The sequence below is a fragment of the Pimephales promelas genome, chromosome 5 (genome assembly GCF_988280905.1).
Source record: "Pimephales promelas chromosome 5, fPimPro1.hap1.1, whole genome shotgun sequence".
NCBI lineage: Eukaryota > Metazoa > Chordata > Actinopteri > Cypriniformes > Leuciscidae > Pimephales > Pimephales promelas.
In genome coordinates, this window is record NC_142773.1 from 30,671,638 (window position 1) to 30,689,446 (window position 17,809).

The 17,809-nt window shown below is 36.8% G+C and overlaps 2 protein-coding genes across 2 annotated transcripts in view; both read left to right on the top strand.

Moving 5' to 3' along the window:
• The window catches only part of glis1a (GLIS family zinc finger 1a), a 31,466-nt gene extending 21,481 nt beyond the window's left edge, over positions 1-9,985 (top strand). Inside the window, exons 7-10 of the mRNA XM_039675677.2 lie at positions 3,948-4,068; positions 8,584-8,720; positions 9,341-9,448; positions 9,527-9,985. Of these exons, the coding sequence (XP_039531611.2) occupies positions 3,948-4,068; positions 8,584-8,720; positions 9,341-9,448; positions 9,527-9,555 (395 nt within the window). The 3' untranslated portion in view covers positions 9,556-9,985. The remainder of the gene's footprint in view (positions 1-3,947; positions 4,069-8,583; positions 8,721-9,340; positions 9,449-9,526) is intronic.
• Positions 9,986-11,316: 1,331 nt separating this feature from the next.
• On the top strand, positions 11,317-16,616 carry LOC120481631 (uncharacterized). The gene is made up of 2 exons (XM_039675374.2): positions 11,317-11,432; positions 14,126-16,616. The coding sequence occupies exons 1-2, from the start codon at positions 11,390-11,392 to the stop codon at positions 15,331-15,333; spliced, it is 1,251 nt and encodes a 416-aa protein (XP_039531308.2). The 5' UTR covers positions 11,317-11,389; the 3' UTR covers positions 15,334-16,616.
• The last annotated feature ends 1,193 nt before the right edge of the window (positions 16,617-17,809 follow it).

Sequence of the window (17,809 nt, forward strand, 5' to 3'; positions counted from 1 at the left end):
TTAGGCTACTTTAATTTAATTGAATTCACAACTTTTCTCTCTCTCTCTGCCTTTTTAGAATTACACTTCACCGGGGCCTGCACAAACATGTCATTATACATGCATTTCGATGACATTACTATTATTATTTTGGGTAGAACACAGACATATTTAGATGTCATAATTTTATGATTTGTTGCATCTGTGTTATGTTCCGCATGATGGCCCTGTCATCTAACAACCAATCACTGTGATCATTGCGAGGAAGCTCGTGGATGAGAATTGACGTCATCCATAGCAATGAAGACTCACTCTTATTTTAGGAGTTGTAATTTTTCCTTACTAAGAATAGGTCTGAAAGGCGTTGTGAACAAAATTTAAGAGAAAACTCCTAGCTAAAATATTTTAGTGCAATTTAGGAGTACTCTTTGTGAATACGGCCCCTGTGCTGTATTGTATTTTACAATTCTCTGACAATTATTTGTCCAAAATTTTTGAAACACAGAACCTTAAACTGTAGCCTAGTTTTTGAATAATTAGAATTTCGGAGTTCTCAATTTTAGAATTCTGAATTTGCAGTTGAGAAAATTTGAAGCTATAATTGTATCAATGTACAGCAACTTTCCCCCAAAAAATATGTTTAAAATAAAAATATGAATACGTAAAAAAGTCAAAATACTTCTACTTATATACTTTTATTTTTATTAAAATGCAAAATTCGAATATTTTAAAACTAAATATAGTATAATAGTATTAAACTAAACATAATATTAGTCATTACTACTTAAGACTAAAGTAAGATGCATGGGTGACTATAGATTCATCTAAGGTTGTGACAGCAACGTCTACAGTATAGATGCATTTTAAGTCTTTTTTAAAACTGAAAACTGCTAAAAGCAACAGAATTGTCAAAAACAACCATTTAGTGCATGTTTACATATGAAAACAAATGATAAACAGCTCTGTTTGTTCTGAGAAATGGCTTCAGATGATTCAGTGGGAGCGTGTTCCAAACGAATGCAAATCGTTTAAGAACATTTTTGCTAACACGATTGGCCAATTCGACCAAGAGAAAGAATCAAACCACAAGAATCATTACTTCATAAATGATTGGAAACGCTGAATTAGACGACAGAAATACGGGACATAATAACTGCTGAAATATTTGCACGGATATACGTTTCTCAGGTCAGTTCTCTTTCAGGTCAGTGGAGAATGTGCTCAGAGCCCCGTCCACTCCCTTCCTCATTTCCCTATGCCCATCATTTACACAACGTACTATTTCTGACATCAGCCGTTCCGACAAGCTCAAAAGACCATTGTGCAGTCACTGGGCTCGCTCCTTGGGCAAACGGCTACCACATCCATGTCTCTCACACTCCAGGATCTTTTCCATTCCAGCTGTTTTTCCATCAGATGCTTGATACTAAGTCAAGAAGCTGTCAGACAGCGCAGGGCTCTTTCAGTCAACACCTGAAGTGAAAATCCATGAGGGCAGTGCACACTAATTGCCTTAGACGACTTTTATAAATGATGTGATTCGCAGACAGAAGCCACTGATATTTTAGTAATCTAATTCTATACTTAATAAGAAAGAAGCAACTCTGTGTTTCGAATGAAGAATAACTGTGAAAGAAGTTTAACATCAACAAGCCAAACTGAATATTACATGATTTCTGACCTTGATCATTCAGGAAGAAATAAGATCAAATGTTTAGATCAGATCAGATCACATGTGTTAAAATTTCACACATTATGTGTTGTTTTTTACACAACATGTGTTAACAACACACAATGTGTTAAATTTTAACACATGTGCTGAATCAGCTCAGGGACAACACATTTTTTGTAAAATTTGACGCGTGTTCTAAGAGTGAATTAAATGGTAATGTTGTGACTTTTAGCAAGATTTTACCCAGTTACAACAAATCATGTGATTATTTATATTACAGTACACATTTAAAGGGGTCCTATTATGCTTTTTAACTTTTTCAACTTTAGTTAGTGTGTAATGTTGCTGTTTGAGCATAAAAAGATTTGCAAGGTAGCTTAAAATCCGATCCAAAGGGATACTTTATTTAACAGAATACACTTTTCAAGAACCACAACGACTGGGTCATTTGGACTGAAATGCACTTTTTCTGGATCTTATGAAGTCATAATGTTCTTCCTCATTTAAATAATCCGTGCCCACGGAATATGCAAAAAAGTTTAACTGCACTAGAAAAGATGAAGCGTGTTTTTTTTTTTTACACACCGGAAATTTTTTTGCCTTAGGATAACCAATCAATCAATCAATCAATTTTTTATTTATATAGCGCTTTACAACAACCATGCGTTGATCAAAGCGCTGGACAGAGAAAAAGAAACAACAACAACATTAAACACAATAAAAAAAAAAATAAAAAAAAATAAAAAAACACTTCTATAAAATCATTTTGCTAATCAGCTGTCAGTCCAGTGTCAAAAGCTGATCTAAAAAGATGGTGCTTCAACCTGGCCTTGAACAAGGGCAGCTCCCTGATGGCGCGTAGTTCCAGAGGCAGCGCATTCCATAGTTTCGGCCCCGCTACTGCAAATGCACGTTCACCCCACTTTTTGCACCTGGATCCTGGGACCACCAGCAGATAACGAACTTTGAGTGGATAAAATGTATTTTTAACACTGTTTCTGAACAATACAACTTCAACATTTGTCTGTGCGCTATACATTTTACCGAGAACAGCTTTCAGAAGAGAATACAAAGCAGGCTACATGCACAAAAGCTTCTCCTGAAAGACGTAGCCATTCCCATTTTGGGAATTGTGAAATATTAAAGGGATATTTCACTTTGAAATTCATTTTTGGTTAAAAATTTTAGCTTACCTCAAGGACATCCAAGATGTAGGTCTCTTTGTTTCCACAGTAGTTTCAATTTTGATATTTTTAGGTCAAACCGTTCTTGTCTGTCAGTCATATAATGCAGGTCTATGGTCACCACCTCAAAGAGCATGCACAGAGAAGTCCAAATTAAGCATGATTTAATGACTCGTAATTGTAAGTACACATTGATGGCCTAAGACGCGAAACGAGCGGTTTGTGTGGGAAAATGAACAGTATTTATATTGTTTTTACTTCTTGTAACCACAGCCACGTCCCAGTAATCTGAAGGCGCGAGCGCTTCGGTCTGCATAAGCGGCGGAAAGCACCGGAAGTGATCACTCGCGTGGTTGCGGGAAAAAAAAATCAACGTTGTCTGTTGATATATCGAAATCGTCTTCCATTGCGATTTTCTTGTATATCTAAATATGTTTAGATCTTTAAAGTAAAGAGTAAGACTTTTGAAATCTCTGTGTAAACAATGAGTGACGTACACGCGTGAGAGATCACTTCCGGTGCTTTCCGGCGCTTGCGCAGATCGAAGTTCCCACGCCCTCAGATTTACAAGAGGTAAAAATGATATAAATACTGTTAGTTTTCTCACACAAACCGCTCGTTTCGTGTCTTAGGCCATCAATGTGTACTTACATTTATGATTCATTAAATCATGTTTAATTTAGACTTCTCTGTGCATGCTCTTTGAGGTGGTGACCATAGACCTGCATTATATGACTGACAGACAAGAATGGTTTAACCTAAAAATATCAAAATTGAAACTACTGCAGAAACAAAGATGCCTACATCTTGGATGCACTTGAGGTAAGCTAAAACATTAATTTCAAAGTGAACTATCCCTTTAATACAATTTAAAATAACTGTTCTCTATTTTGATATATTTGAATGTAGAATTTATTCCTGTGATGTCAAAGCTGATTTTTCAGTCTGATTTGTTGCTCAAGAAATATTTCTTATTATTCTCAGTGTTGTCTGAGTTCATATTGAAATCTGATTGCAAAAGACTTTCTCCATTGAATTGCTTTGCTGTCTTGAAGGAACAACCGTGATGCAACTGTATAGAGATCACATTAATCGTTCCCGTTGGTTTACAGCATTCTCGGAAGAGGATGAATCGTGTAGCAGAGTCTTCTCTGGAACCTCCAGTGTAACTCTGGAGCACAGAAGCATCAACCTTCAAAACCATCTGCACAATAACAAGCTCAATCAGACAAGGTGAGGATCAGCAATCTTTGATGGTTCTTTTGTGAACAAAGTGATACCCATGTTTTTGAGTGCACTATTTTCCATTGTGATGATAGTGGACATTTCGGTGGCAAATATTATTTGGCCACCCCATAATGGCATCCTAGTAATGCCACTGCCTCAGAACATAATATACATTTTTGCAAACTTAAAGCATGGACAGTTTGCTTCTCTGATACATATGGGGACAATTTTTCTTGAGTCTAATTGGCTATTTGTCACTGACTGAAAGACTCCATCTGCTGTGCATATATATGCGTCAACCACAGCAGTTAGCAACATGTGCTTATAATGAGAAACATTAAAAAAGCACAGCCGATGAGATGGGAGCAAATCATCCCTGCCCTGAGAACGAAGACATTATGATGTGTGGCAACACATGTTTCTTCAGTAGAAAAATGTGATCATTATGCTTTCGCATGGGTCTTTTTTACAACACAGTTAACCCATGACCTTTTTATCTCAATATTACTGTTGTGCTGTCACGCAAATATGTGCCGATTGTGAAGGGATTTGATCTAATCTGGATGTCTTGCATTAAGATCTTTATACAATCATATGGACAATTCAGAGATCACAGGGATTTTTTGCAATTTTTGTCACTGTTGTGGTCACTACTATGTCTTGCGTAAAAGGCTTTAATAATTCTTCTTGTCATTTCATTTTTCTTCATTGTTGTTTTTTTTTTTTAAAAACATATTTTTTATGTTGTCACTCACCACAAACAGGCAGTGTTTGTTTCTGAACGTTTGCTTATCCAGACTTTTCCGGAAAGGGAACACATGCCATGACTTGATGTATGTAAACAACAATCACTCTTGAGGTGATGTGACAAAAACACTGTGCAACAAACTCTGTGTCTGTAAACAGGAAATGTGTTTTATCAAACAACAAAACATATCAGCAGAACCTACACTTCCTGCACACTATTTGTTGCTGGCTAACCTACCATTGACTATGTGACAGAAATATTGAAGACTTGGGTTTGTGATCCCAAGAAAGCACATTTTAAATTATATTAAACATTTTATAACTAAATCATTTTTCTAACTCCCGTCAGACGAATCTGATCCCATTGCAAAATGTGTTTCGTTTGGCAAAAAATAAGCATTTAGGAGACTTTGCTTACTGAGTATTTTTGTTATTTCAAAACCCTGTTATGAAATGTGAGATTTTGAGTGACTTGTGGTTGATTTTGTGTGTATGTTGATGGACTTTCTTTTAAAACATTATTAGCCATTAGATCTTCCTGCCAAAAAGATAATTCATTTTGATTTATGTTTGCATTAAGATATATGGTGAAATGATGATGTCCTGCAGTTTGACCAGCTTTACTTCATCTAAAACTATTTGAGCATTTTCCACATGATTTTATACAGTAATTGATATGCATGCAGTTTTATGACATCACACTTTTTGTAAATGTATACATCATTTCACACCATCATTTAAAATTAACTACTAAAAAGTAGGTTAAAAAGTTATTTAAATTGTGGAAAACTTTCATAAGCTCTAAAATATAAACTTTTCCTTAATACCATTGAAAAGAAAAGATACTTTTATTCATCAAAGATGCATGAAATTGATCAAAAGTAGTAATTACATTGTTACAAAATATTTATATTCCAAATAAATGCTGTTCTCTTGAACGTTCAATAAAAAAAGAATAAAAATCCTGAAATTTGTATCACAGTTTCCACAAAATGTTAGGCAGCACAGTTGTTTTCATCACTGATAATGAAAAGAATTTTTGAACAGTAAACTGGTGTTTTATATATATATATATATATATATATATATAATTACAACATATAATATGGCATGTAAGGATCATGTGACATAGCAAAAATGAATTTTCAGCAGCCTTCACTCCAGTTTTCAGTAACAGGAATGACAACATTTAAACACTATTCATATTTTTACTTTATTTCTAATAAATCCAGCCTTGGTGCTTTTAGAGCTCCTTTAGTAGTCAGAGCCTGTAGTAGTTAGTAGATTATCAATGTTTGATAATAGTAATAACTTTTATGTTTAAAAGGAGGACTGTTTGATCCATAAAATCTTTTCCAAGATGAAAGTTCCTGCCCTGTAAAGTTGAGTTATTTCATTAACTTATTTAATGACCTCCTCAAACATGACAGGATATGTTATAAAGTCTTTAAGTAAGTCTTTCACAGTGTGCTTGCTGAAAGTAACGCACTGTCAACTAAGAGGAGGATCAATGTGATGGGTAAATTGGGATTTTTAAACGCTGCATGAAAGATTCCACTCATTCCAGCCTAAGGGTGCGTACAGGCAGCTGGCTGTGATTAATGCATATAGAGAGGTTCACTGTAAAAATATAGCGAGTGGAACTGTTTTCTGAGTTTTGTGCTGACAGCCGCTCTATTGGGACTCGGCCCTCTGCTCCAAACACATGAGTATTGCTGCAGGGCAACCCCTTCCCGCTTGCAAACACACACAGAGCACTTATCTTTCTCTTATACTCTGTGACTGGACACAGCAACACAGACCAATAACATGATGGATGGATGGATGGATGGATGGATGGCCGTCTCATTCTGTGTTCATTTGACCCATTGCTTTTGAAGTTTTTAAAATCCAAATTGAATTAAGTTTAATGTAGATACAATTTTGTTAGTGGTGGGTAAATTGAAGCTACTTTCAAATCATTCAAGAACATCAAACTCAAATTTTTGTCTATTAAAACAATCAAATTGAACTGAATTTTTTTTCCCTGATTTTATTTTCTTAGACTTGTGGTCCTGTACACAAAACGTTGTCAACATATTAAATAAATTAAAGCAGTAAATAATAATGAATATTATTCAATTAATAAAATTGAGAAAATTAAATGTTAATAAGTTAAAATATTTTATAACAAAATAAAGATTACAGCATAAAATAAAAATTAAATATGATCAAAGATGGCTGTAAAAAATAAACCTGCATTGTTTATCCTTTTGATCTGTTATTAAAAAAAATAATGCACAAAAATCTAAATTGAAGTAAAATCATTGAAAATGGGGGGGAAATCACATTATGAAATGTTTTTCACCAAAAACAGGGTGGCCACAATTATTGGCACCCCTCAAAAAATTATGAGTAAAATAACTAAGTATATTCCCATTAATATTTACTTTTGTTTAGCATTCCAGAGTGACATGAAATTGTCTTACTATGATTTCTTGTTTCACAGGAATTAGAAATATGAGGAAACACAAAGGCCAAATTCCCCTAATCATCCATCACAATGAGTAAAACCAAAGAATACAGTCCTTATGTTCATACAACTGACGCTTTATCTTTAACGTCGGTTAGGTGACGGGGTAGGTTTAGGTCTGGAGTAGGGTTAGGATCCGATAACGTCATCTAACCGACGTTTAAGGGTACCTTAAAAAGGAGGATGTTGACGTATGGTCTGTTATATGACGTCTTGGATGGTTGTGGCTCTATTTATGCTGATGTGAGATATATTGACAAAAGACTCTTGTTGATGAATAACACTGAAGATCTTCCAAAAGATGCTTGGGCCGAACACCCTCTGGCCTCTCTGCAAGGGACCACATAATTTAAATGATACTTCTTTGCAGGCTATCTGTGAGTCCCTCTGAGTTAAAGCCTATGCTGGGCTCTCAAGAGGAATGAGTTAGAAATAAAACATTATTTAATTGGTTACTGAACTCTAACTGGATTCATGTAGTATTAGACATGCTCATCCCTCTTAGTTTGTACTGCATGTGAACTATTTGTTTTAGGCTATGTTTACACGGAAATGGTTCTGAAGAGAAAACGCAAAATGCTCGTTTAGGCAGCGTTTTGGGTGGGAAATACGCGTGCAATACGCGAAATACGCGTTGGTGTTGTTGTGTGGCAGTGCTTCACATTGCCACCTAGCCGCCTGGAGTGCATACTACATTGAATTTCACACACTTTTGCGTCACCATATGCACACGGATTTCCCACTAAAAACGCTCGTCTAAACGCAGAATAAGCGCACGCAGCGTTTCCTCTTCCGAATCGTTTCCGTGTAAACATAGCCTAAGATTTTCCACTCTGGAGGGTTCACTTTTTCACGTTTCACTTTTTTGCGTTTTTAAGCCCCAAAATGCCATCGCCGTGTAAACGAAATGCACATCCGATAAAATATTTTTAAGTTTTCACCTGCGAGCGTTCTTGTGTAAACAGGGCCTTAATGTCATGACAATCTTTAATGACTTTTTTTTTTCCAAGCAGTTCTTGGCAAAATTTGAAATGCATTAGAATGAATAGCTAAATGTTAAATCGATAACAATAAAATAAATACATGTTATATGTTTTATTCTTAATAAATGCATTTTTTTGTTCTTGATACACTCTATATTTGATATATAAAGAATAATGATTCGATTCATGCAAAAATGAATCATGAGACTTGAAATGTAATAATTTGAAGGTCATTTATACATGCATGCATGAATTTAAAAGCAAATGCTGTGTTTTCAGACTTTCTCCACTGGTTTGTGGAATCAACCTCAGTGGTACCAATGAGCTCCAGTTGGTCTCTGAGAAACACAGCTCCTTCCTAAACCCACATCAAAAACTCAACCAGATGTTTAATGAAGTACCAATAAATCAGCACGGTAAGAAAGCTATTCTGTATTACCTTCATTAGCTAAAAATTGGTGAAAGGCATTCTTCACTCCGCTGGTTGTTATAGTCTTGATATTTCCGCAAACTGACAACTTGTTGGCACCAATGCTGGAATATGCATTAACTTTACAAAACGCAGCAGCGTTAGTCAGCAAAGTAAGTCTGGGACAAAAACCTTGTTTCAACTGATTTTACAGCCTGTTTCAGGAAGGCCTTCATTTACGGGAATTCAGAGCATTTCATGAAGAGGGACATTGTTGCTGTTAAAGATTTATAGTTGGTTTGACTTGTTTCCTATTGTCTATGTGGTTAGTTAATAATAACAAGTGGCAATGATTAAAATCTGGCTCTGTTAAATCAGTGTTCAACGACAGCTCAAAAACCACTAAATTAGATAATTTAATCGGATCCATGTGCATGTTAAGATCCCTTTGTAAACAAAATGTGAGTTTTTAGGATGCTTCATAAATCCTTTAATGAAATATTGAGGTGATTTAATTTTAAAAAGATGTTTGTTCTTTTTAATTGGTGAAATACAAACTACTATGTAAAAAAAAGAATTAAATACAATGTATTTAGCTAATTCGATACTTTCTGTGTCTTTGTCTAGTTTTTCGGGGCACTTTTAATCGTGTTGAGCACATTTCCAGTAATGAAAGAGATGATCTGCATAATTTTGACCAAAATGGATTTCCTTTTACTTGTATAAACTCTTCTGGTAAGTGTCAGTTTAAATCAGTCAGCTCCTAACCTTCATCCCTGGTTCAGTTCTTCAAAACTCGTTCTTTGTTGACAGGCTACAGCCTAACTCAGGACATACGGTAGGTGAGTGGGAATCGCCCCTGCTCGCTGTCATGCTCCGGTCAGGATCAATATGAACACTGCCACGGTTCAGATCTGCTCTCTATAGACTTGAGACAAACATTTGACCCACTGCACCTGAGAGCAGTAGCGTAGGAATGAGAGCAACATCCACTGAAAGATTCCTTGAGCATTGAGTCAGAGAAAAAAAGAAACTCCTTGGCATGGGCACTGGTGATGATGATGATGATGATGATGATGGAGCCTTATGCTTTGATGCTGAACAGACACTGTAAATTTCTGAGTGTACACAGAGAATGTTAAGAGATATGCTGTTTACATTGAGTTGGTAACATGACACATTCTTTATGTTTTGCTGTATTTTCAAACATTAGTTTCATGTGTGATGCCAGTATCACATCATATGATGAATCATTCCTTTTCAAATAAATCACAGAGGGAAAAAAAATCTGTCTGTCTGTTTTTCGTTCAACCTGTCTGTCTGTCTGTCTGTCTGTCTGTCTGTCTGTCTATCTATCTGTCTATCTGTCTATCTGCCTGTCTGTCTGTCTGTATGTCTGTCCGGCGTCCGTCTATCTATCAATCTCCACAGGCTAACAGAAGGAAGTAGGCCTATTACTAGTAGAATGCTTCCATCTTGTGGTTAACTCGAATAACTCCTAAAAATCTCGTCCTCTTACTCGTTCTTTTAGCTAATAAAAAGGTGGCCAGCTTTCTGAAATGAAAACCGGGGTCATTTCTTAGTTCATTGGTCAAAAAAAAAAAAAAAAAAACTAGGCCTAATTTAAATATCATTTATTACGTTAGTTATAGCAATGAATAACAGTAGCCTATCATATCTAAATAAATAATAATAATAATAAATATCTTGGCGGGGGCACAAAGATGCAAAATTAATACTTGGCTATAGCCTATAGGCCTAATGATTATCATTCTATATTATAATTACAGCAATTATAACTTTATAACTTTCTTTAGCTTTTTAAGTTTTGTTTGTGCTTTGGAAATATAATGTCATCGGGTTTTTATGTAGATGTGCTTTCTGCAAATTAATTGTTTTATAATTGGTCGGACTTTTATAATTAGGCCTATGCGGGTTGTTTTGAGCGTGATGTAAAACCGGGCCATAGGCTACAGCCTAGTCAAAGGCAGAACTCCAAAAAACGGAAAACAAAATCAGCCTACCAACTCTTTGGGTATTTATATTATTCTTATATATTATTCTAAAGTTGGGAATCAGGGTGTCCCTGCCAATATCCAGTGACACTGGTTGGCTAGCCTATATCCCTATAGCAATAATTTCGATAAAAACTTAAAATATATTTATACATTGATGTCCCCGTCCACACCAATTTCAAAATCAAACCTACGCCACTGGATATAAAAGTATTCATTCTGATTTTACAGAAAGAGCGCAAGCAGCGTGTTGATGTTGCTATGGTTACCACATCAGGCGAACGCAATTTCTCGCGAGCTTCTTAGCACACTATTTTGTGGACTTTTACCCAACTCTTCTGGTTACTGTTTGAAATGCTCTTGAAAAGAATATAGTTTCATGTAAAGGGAATAGGTCTTTTCAATAGCCCCATCACCCTCCAAATACACCCCTCAAACTCAGACACTGAGGGAAGTCTCCCCTGCAGGTACGTTTCCCTCTCACTCTGTTTCACACACTTTCCTCTGCATCAGACAGAGGAAGCAAAATTTCCACATTCCATCCGGTGTTGTGTGGATGAGGACACACCCAGCGCTCACACACACACACACGCATACACACACACACTGACTGTACAGTAGAGACGCGATGGGACATACTGCTGCTCTAGCGCTCATCTGAATGCATGACAGTTATACCATCAGCACAATTATGACAAGTGAAGGTAAGCGTCACTTTAACATTTTACCGTTGTTCTGTTACTATTGCACGCATCCTATATTTGCGCGAGTGGATTTTAGTAAAGTTAGAATTGCTCCGGTAACAGATGGTGGTGGACTGGACATAGAGAGGTTGGTTTGTGTTCAATAATAAAAAAGAAAAATGTATGAATTAGAAACGTCTTATGTCGACCGTTTCTGCTTTGCTGATATACTTTTATTGTGTTTTTTATTGACTTATTGTTGCTGTTTTGTCAGTGTTAATCAGACACATTGTGAAGTTGCGCTTGCGCTTGAGGAAAAGATCCGCTATCTGAGAGGAAAGTGCTGGGCTGGGTGTAACACCGCGCATTGTTCTGCCATGAGATCATGTAGGATAGGTTTAGGAATATATATCTCATCGTTCACACATTAGTAAAAAACCTTTTTTGCATGCATGTCATATGTAACAAGACTCTCTTTTAATAATTGGAATAAACCTTGTACTCCAAATAGGCCTGTACCTTTAACCTCACAGAATTGATCTCCCTTGCACAATATTGATAACTTAATCAGTCACAAAAACGGTCATAATTTTAGAAAACAGTCAGTTTTTCTTTATTATTGGTTATTATTGCTGGCCTAAATATCAAGTTCATATTTACAAGTGAGCTTATTGTTTGAGGACTAGCTACATCCACTAATATATGAAATAACAGCAGGGAAACACAAAGACCGGATTTGTTTCAACATTAAGTTTAAAAAAACAACAACTTATGGCTGGAAGGATCTAGTTGTTTGCGTGTCTGTTTGGGATAGTTTTTTCTACAATGAGACAAGACCACAAGACAGGTTTCTGTGATGGTTTGGCTTAGGATAGAAAATATCATTAGCTCAGTATAAAACAATAGTCAATAGAAAGCCATCATAGGAAAACAAACCTGTGTGCATGTAAGTGAGAGATTATCACTTATCTGATGCTTAGATCCAATTATAAGTGATTGCTTTGTAGGCTGAACTTAAGCCAAAAAGTGCTTAAAATAAAAATAAAAAACAATAATAATTAGGGCACGTCATGAAGGACTTAATGTGGGTTTGGACATATTATATTACATCTGCAAATCTCTCAATTGTGCTACTCTATTACCATTACTTCATTATAAGATTTACTCATATTAGATGATTTTCTGTATTAAATACATCTACATTTATGATGTTTGACATTTTTGCATGCTTTATAATTTCAGTGAGAAAATCCAGGGCTGGTGTTGTGTTAGCAAATAGCTGTCGATGATACTGTTACTAACTAAATGAAATGTTTCAGCACTAGTGAATGCAGGGCTGGATTGGCCTGGTTCCCTAGCTCTCGTTCCTGATGTGGATAGTCTGTGTTGTCAGGGGGTTTGCACATTCCACTTCCATTGTTTACATCAGGAAAGTCTGATGCCAGGCCTATACTTGTGAGGGAACAAAACATGTACAGTCCTCTGCACAGCAGGGAAAAAGAGACTGGAGTAAAGTTCTTAAAGATTCTGAAACTACTCATAAAAACATTTACTAATAATACAAAAAAAGTAGCCAAAAAAGTATCCTATGTTTTTACTTTTATTAGTGAAACAATGCTTTTTTTTTTTTTTTTTACAACTGCAGTAGTAAAAAACCTAAATGCATTAATTCTTTAGGATATATTGTTAGATGCAGTGATTGCTGTCCATAATCAGTGTTATCATTTATGATTGTTTCACTTCTGTTTAATGAACGTGAACAGGAAAGCACTTATTGTCTTGCACCTCAGCCATCATAGGATGTGTGTGTGATATATTTGTTCAGTTCCCAACCAACCATGACCTGCATGGTTGCCAGATAAGATGTTTCTCCGTGAAGCGTGGACTCCTGATCCCAGACTCACCTCGTCACCATGCCAACTCCCACACTAATGACAACAGTGCCGAAGCCCTGAGTGTTGCTATACACATGAGATCCTCACCTCTCTGCTCAACCTGAGCAAGCAGATCCCTGGAGGTCAAGCTAGAACATAACAGAAAGAGAGAGAATTGGCTTGCATAGTATATTTCACTCTGAAGATGTATAATTAGAGAGCATTAAACTGTCCTTTTTCAAGTAATGACAAAATTTGTATTCAATTTAACATTTTAAAGGTTGGGTTAAGTGGGTAAGTGCCAGAATTCTTCTCAACAAATTGAATGGCACCAGGATTTTAAATAGAACAGAATGAAAAAAATGAGTAAAATGCATAAATATGATATCATAGGGATTTTTTGAGCATTTGTACATGTTTAGATTACAAAGCATTCTCACCCCAAGGCGTCACCTTTGACCATGCTTCAATATTTGACGTTTTAGGCGCGCGATCCTACGGCGTCATCTAACTGACGCTAAAGGAAAGCGTCAGTTAGAGGACGCGGTTAGGTTTAGGTGTGGGGTGGGGGTAGGGTACACGCGATCCTAGGGCGTCATCTAACTGACGCTAAAGAGCGCCTAAAGCGTCAGATATTGAAGCATGTCCAAATGCTTCCCAAGGTGTCAGTTAAGTGACGCCTTGGGGGTGAGAATGGGCTGTAGATTAATGTATAGGAGTGTCCTTGGAAACCATCATTATTTTTTTCATTCCATGTGGTGCCACAAGTGGTACAGAAATGCACTGTTTTATTACAAGTCTGAAATTGTGTCTAATCCTTGTTTGTTTTTCTTTTTGCAGGGCTTGTGTTTTTATGCGGGTTGGGGATTCTCCAAATGCTGTGTGTGACTGAAGGAAGCACTGGTGGGTGTGGGTGCCCAGCGGCCAGCATTTTGTCTGACTTTCCATCTAAGGTACCCAATGACACATGCTGCTTGAACTTCTCAGGATCCACATTCAACCAGGTGTCTTGGTCGGCTTTTTTGTCACATACACACCTGCAGGTTCTGGACCTGACTAACTGTAATATCAGTCACATTGATCACAGTGAGGTCGGTGATGCTGTCAGTTCACTGAGAGAGCTGTATCTCAGTCAGAACAGTCTGACATCTCTCCCAGCTGACTTCCTCGGTAAAGCTTACAGTTTGGAAGTGCTGGATTTGGGAGTGAATCGTCTGAAGGATCTGCCCGAGGGATTTCTGCAGAACTCTGACAAACTGCGGGTGCTGATTCTGGGATGGAACCAGCTGAGCGCTCTGCCTCATTCAGCGCTTAAGCCGTCGCTACAGCATCTGGAGCTCGTTGGAAACCCCTGGGACTGTACATGCTCGCTGTGGAAGGGGCTTCAAGGTGGTCTGCATGACAACTCCAGCAGCCTTCAGGACCTCGTAGGGAATCTGACCTGTGCCTCTCCTCAAAATCTTGCAGGGCGGACGCTTTGGTCTTTGCCGACTAGTGACGTGTGTCATTTGCCCAACCTGACCGCTCTTTTCATCCTGCTTCCCTTGCTGCTCCTCCTCAGCTTGGTGCTGTGCTGGTGCTGTGGCAGAGAGAAGAAGAAGAAAAAGAAGAAGAAAGAGACCACCTCGTTCAGTGCAACTCGCAAAAGAGCCAACAACTCCCATTGCAACGGACGGTGGCCACATGCCAAACTGCCCACTGAGGAGTCAGCAGTGTCTGTCGACAGAGGAAAGGAGGTCATACTGAAGAACCAGCTGATGCTTCAGCCCTCGTCCACCCTGTTAGACAGCACTCGGGATATTTATGAGGAGGTGGAGGTCAAACTGGGCTCTGTGGACTCGCTGGCTCCTCCGCCGTCCACTTGCTCCACAGAAGGGACCGTGGGAAAGCAGGACCTGGACACGGTGAGCGTGAGTGAGGTGATGAAGGACTCAGCCGATCGGGAGAAGGCATACTTGACCCAGTCCACTGAATACTACAGCCTGGTTCCTGGGATTGAAATCGAAGACTCCGATCACGGAGAGTATGAAAGTGTGGACCTCTCGTGACATGAAATGCTGCGTTTGGTTGAAATACTTTTAAGTACACTGGAGTTTTGTGTCATTGATGTTCATGATCGTTCATGACGTTGGTGATAAAGGAAGTCACTGCACCAGTGCGAAACCATAACTTTTGCATACGCCGTGAATTAATTACTGTACTGAGAAAGTGTCAAGCGAAGCCGTTTGCAGACTCAATCAGTCTGTTGTCAAGATAAGCTATCATATAGCTGTCGCCTGGATATTTGCGTTATATTGAGATTTGTATATCTTCGTATTCTACTGTAATTTAGATGGGAAGTTTTTATTGTTATTGAAATATTACTTTGGTTCAAATTCAGTTACCGTGTTTAGTGTCAATGAACGATGGATTTCGTGTCACATATATCATTTATATATCATATTATGAAGAGGAACAAGAGAATGTTAGACAGAACCACAGTCCAGCCTCTGGCCCATATCATTAGCAACCAAATCTGCTATGGTAACTATAAATCAAAACAATACTTTGTTAAAATTGTATGTATGATGGACCATTTCTCACAGAAGTATGAAGGCGTACTGTTTTTGTTTCTACATTATATGTGTGTGAGTGTGTGTGTGTGTGTGTGTTAAAAACAGTGATCATTTATGCAATAGTATCTAGCTTGTATCTGGCCACACCTGATGTAATCATTATTTTTGGCCTTGTAAATAATTAATTCACTCTTTGCAAGTTAAAAAAGTGCATAATCAAATCAACAGAAACAGCTATATACTGATCAAATGAAGTGGCTTTCAGATAATTTCAGGCTGAATCAGCAAGTAAAATTTAACAAAGCAGATTTCAGTGCAAAGACTAAATAAAAGAAAAAGAGGTCGAGTAAGTAGCCTACACCAAAAAAACTCAACTTTTACCTATAAAATGATTTTTTTTATTGTTAACTAAAACTAAAATTATTAAAAAATTAAGGGAAAATTTAAAATTTGATTGAAGTTTACTACACGATTAAAATTTGTTTATTTGAAAAAAGGGGGTTACTTTTTTTTGTGTGTATTAATGAATATTGTAATAATAGGCCTATATTAAAATAACACTGCCAATCTCATATTTACAAAATAGCTCAAATGGGAAAACGACAGATAATGACATACAAAATAAACAAAATGTTTTTTTGTAATCTTGGATACATGAGTTACACTGGATATATGCCATTCTGTATGATTTTAATATGATCTGGCATTAACAAAGAATCCTGAAAATAGTAAATTGTATTTCATTCTTGGCTTCGAATAAATGCTTTTTCACGTAATTTTTAAGTGGAATTTGTTCATTTTACTGAGTCCTAAGGGAGTAAGTATATGAGCCCTTCCAGAGTCTCACACTGGCCTTTACAAGATGCCATTTATCTGCTTTTGTGTCCCCATAATGACCCAGCCTATTCATTAGTGGCTGAAATCACTCAACAGTAATAAAAAGCTAGCTCTGATTTCCTCCTGTGTGGGAGTTTGTAATTATAGCATTGGGTTACTCAGTCCCAGTAAAACCTGCAGCGCTCTAATGGCATCTAAATACCTGCCCTGTTGCATTTTGTGTGACTATATACCTGTCCTGCTGAATTTTGTGTGAATCTCTATTTTAAAGCACTCAAGATTATATCTCTAAGATTCAAGAACAAAAGCTTCTTTTATTTAGAAGCATTATTTTATTTAAACCATCATTGCAATTATGACCATACCATAATACAATTTATAATTGCTTAGCAAACTACATGTAATAGTTTTACAAAGACAGTTAATTTAGTTATTATCGAAAGGGCCATATTTCACGCACACAAAAATAAAGAAATAAAATAAGCAAACTAAAATGCCTCTTCAAAATAGATGTTTGTTTGAATAATGAAAATGCATGTAATGTCCTTTAAGAGCAAACATTTTTCATCAATTACAGTTTTTTCTAATTCAGTGACAGTTAGCTTAGGAATTGTTTGACTAGGCCTAATGTCTTGATGTATCTATTTTACATTTAAAGGAACTAAAAGGAACGTTTATCTTGATTCTTCTCGCCTTATTAAATGTATCTGATCAAGTGTTAGGTGTATTTAACTAGGGAGGAAATGTGTGTTCTGCGAATGAAGTGAACTGGAATTTCCAACACTATGATGGGGTCTCCCTCTATGGTCTCCCGCCGTGTACTTTCTTTCTCTTTTAATTATTGTCTAGCGCCCCCTAGTGTTGGTCACCCCTCACACCACCCATTGGGTCACCCATCTTATTAATAGTAAATTTGATCATAAAAATGTGTTGCTGTTTTTTTTATTGTGTTTTGATTAAAGATATAGTTCATAACAACTCATAAGATCTATGGAAGACATTAACATTTTGATCTTAGACTATGTATAGATGTTTGACATTTTGAACAATGTAAATTAAGTTGGGCCAACTCAATATTGATTGAGTTTGGCCAACTTAACTTTGGAAGTTTTTTTATTCTAAATATTAATTA

Excerpts from the sequence above, each read along its gene's own strand:
- LOC120481631 (XM_039675374.2), top strand. The coding sequence starts at position 11,390 with ATGCATGACAGTTATACCATCAGCACAATTATGACAAGTGAAG. Across the intron at positions 11,433-14,125 it reads CACAATTATGACAAGTGAAG|GGCTTGTGTTTTTATGCGGG; the intron begins GTAAGCGTCACT and ends TTCTTTTTGCAG.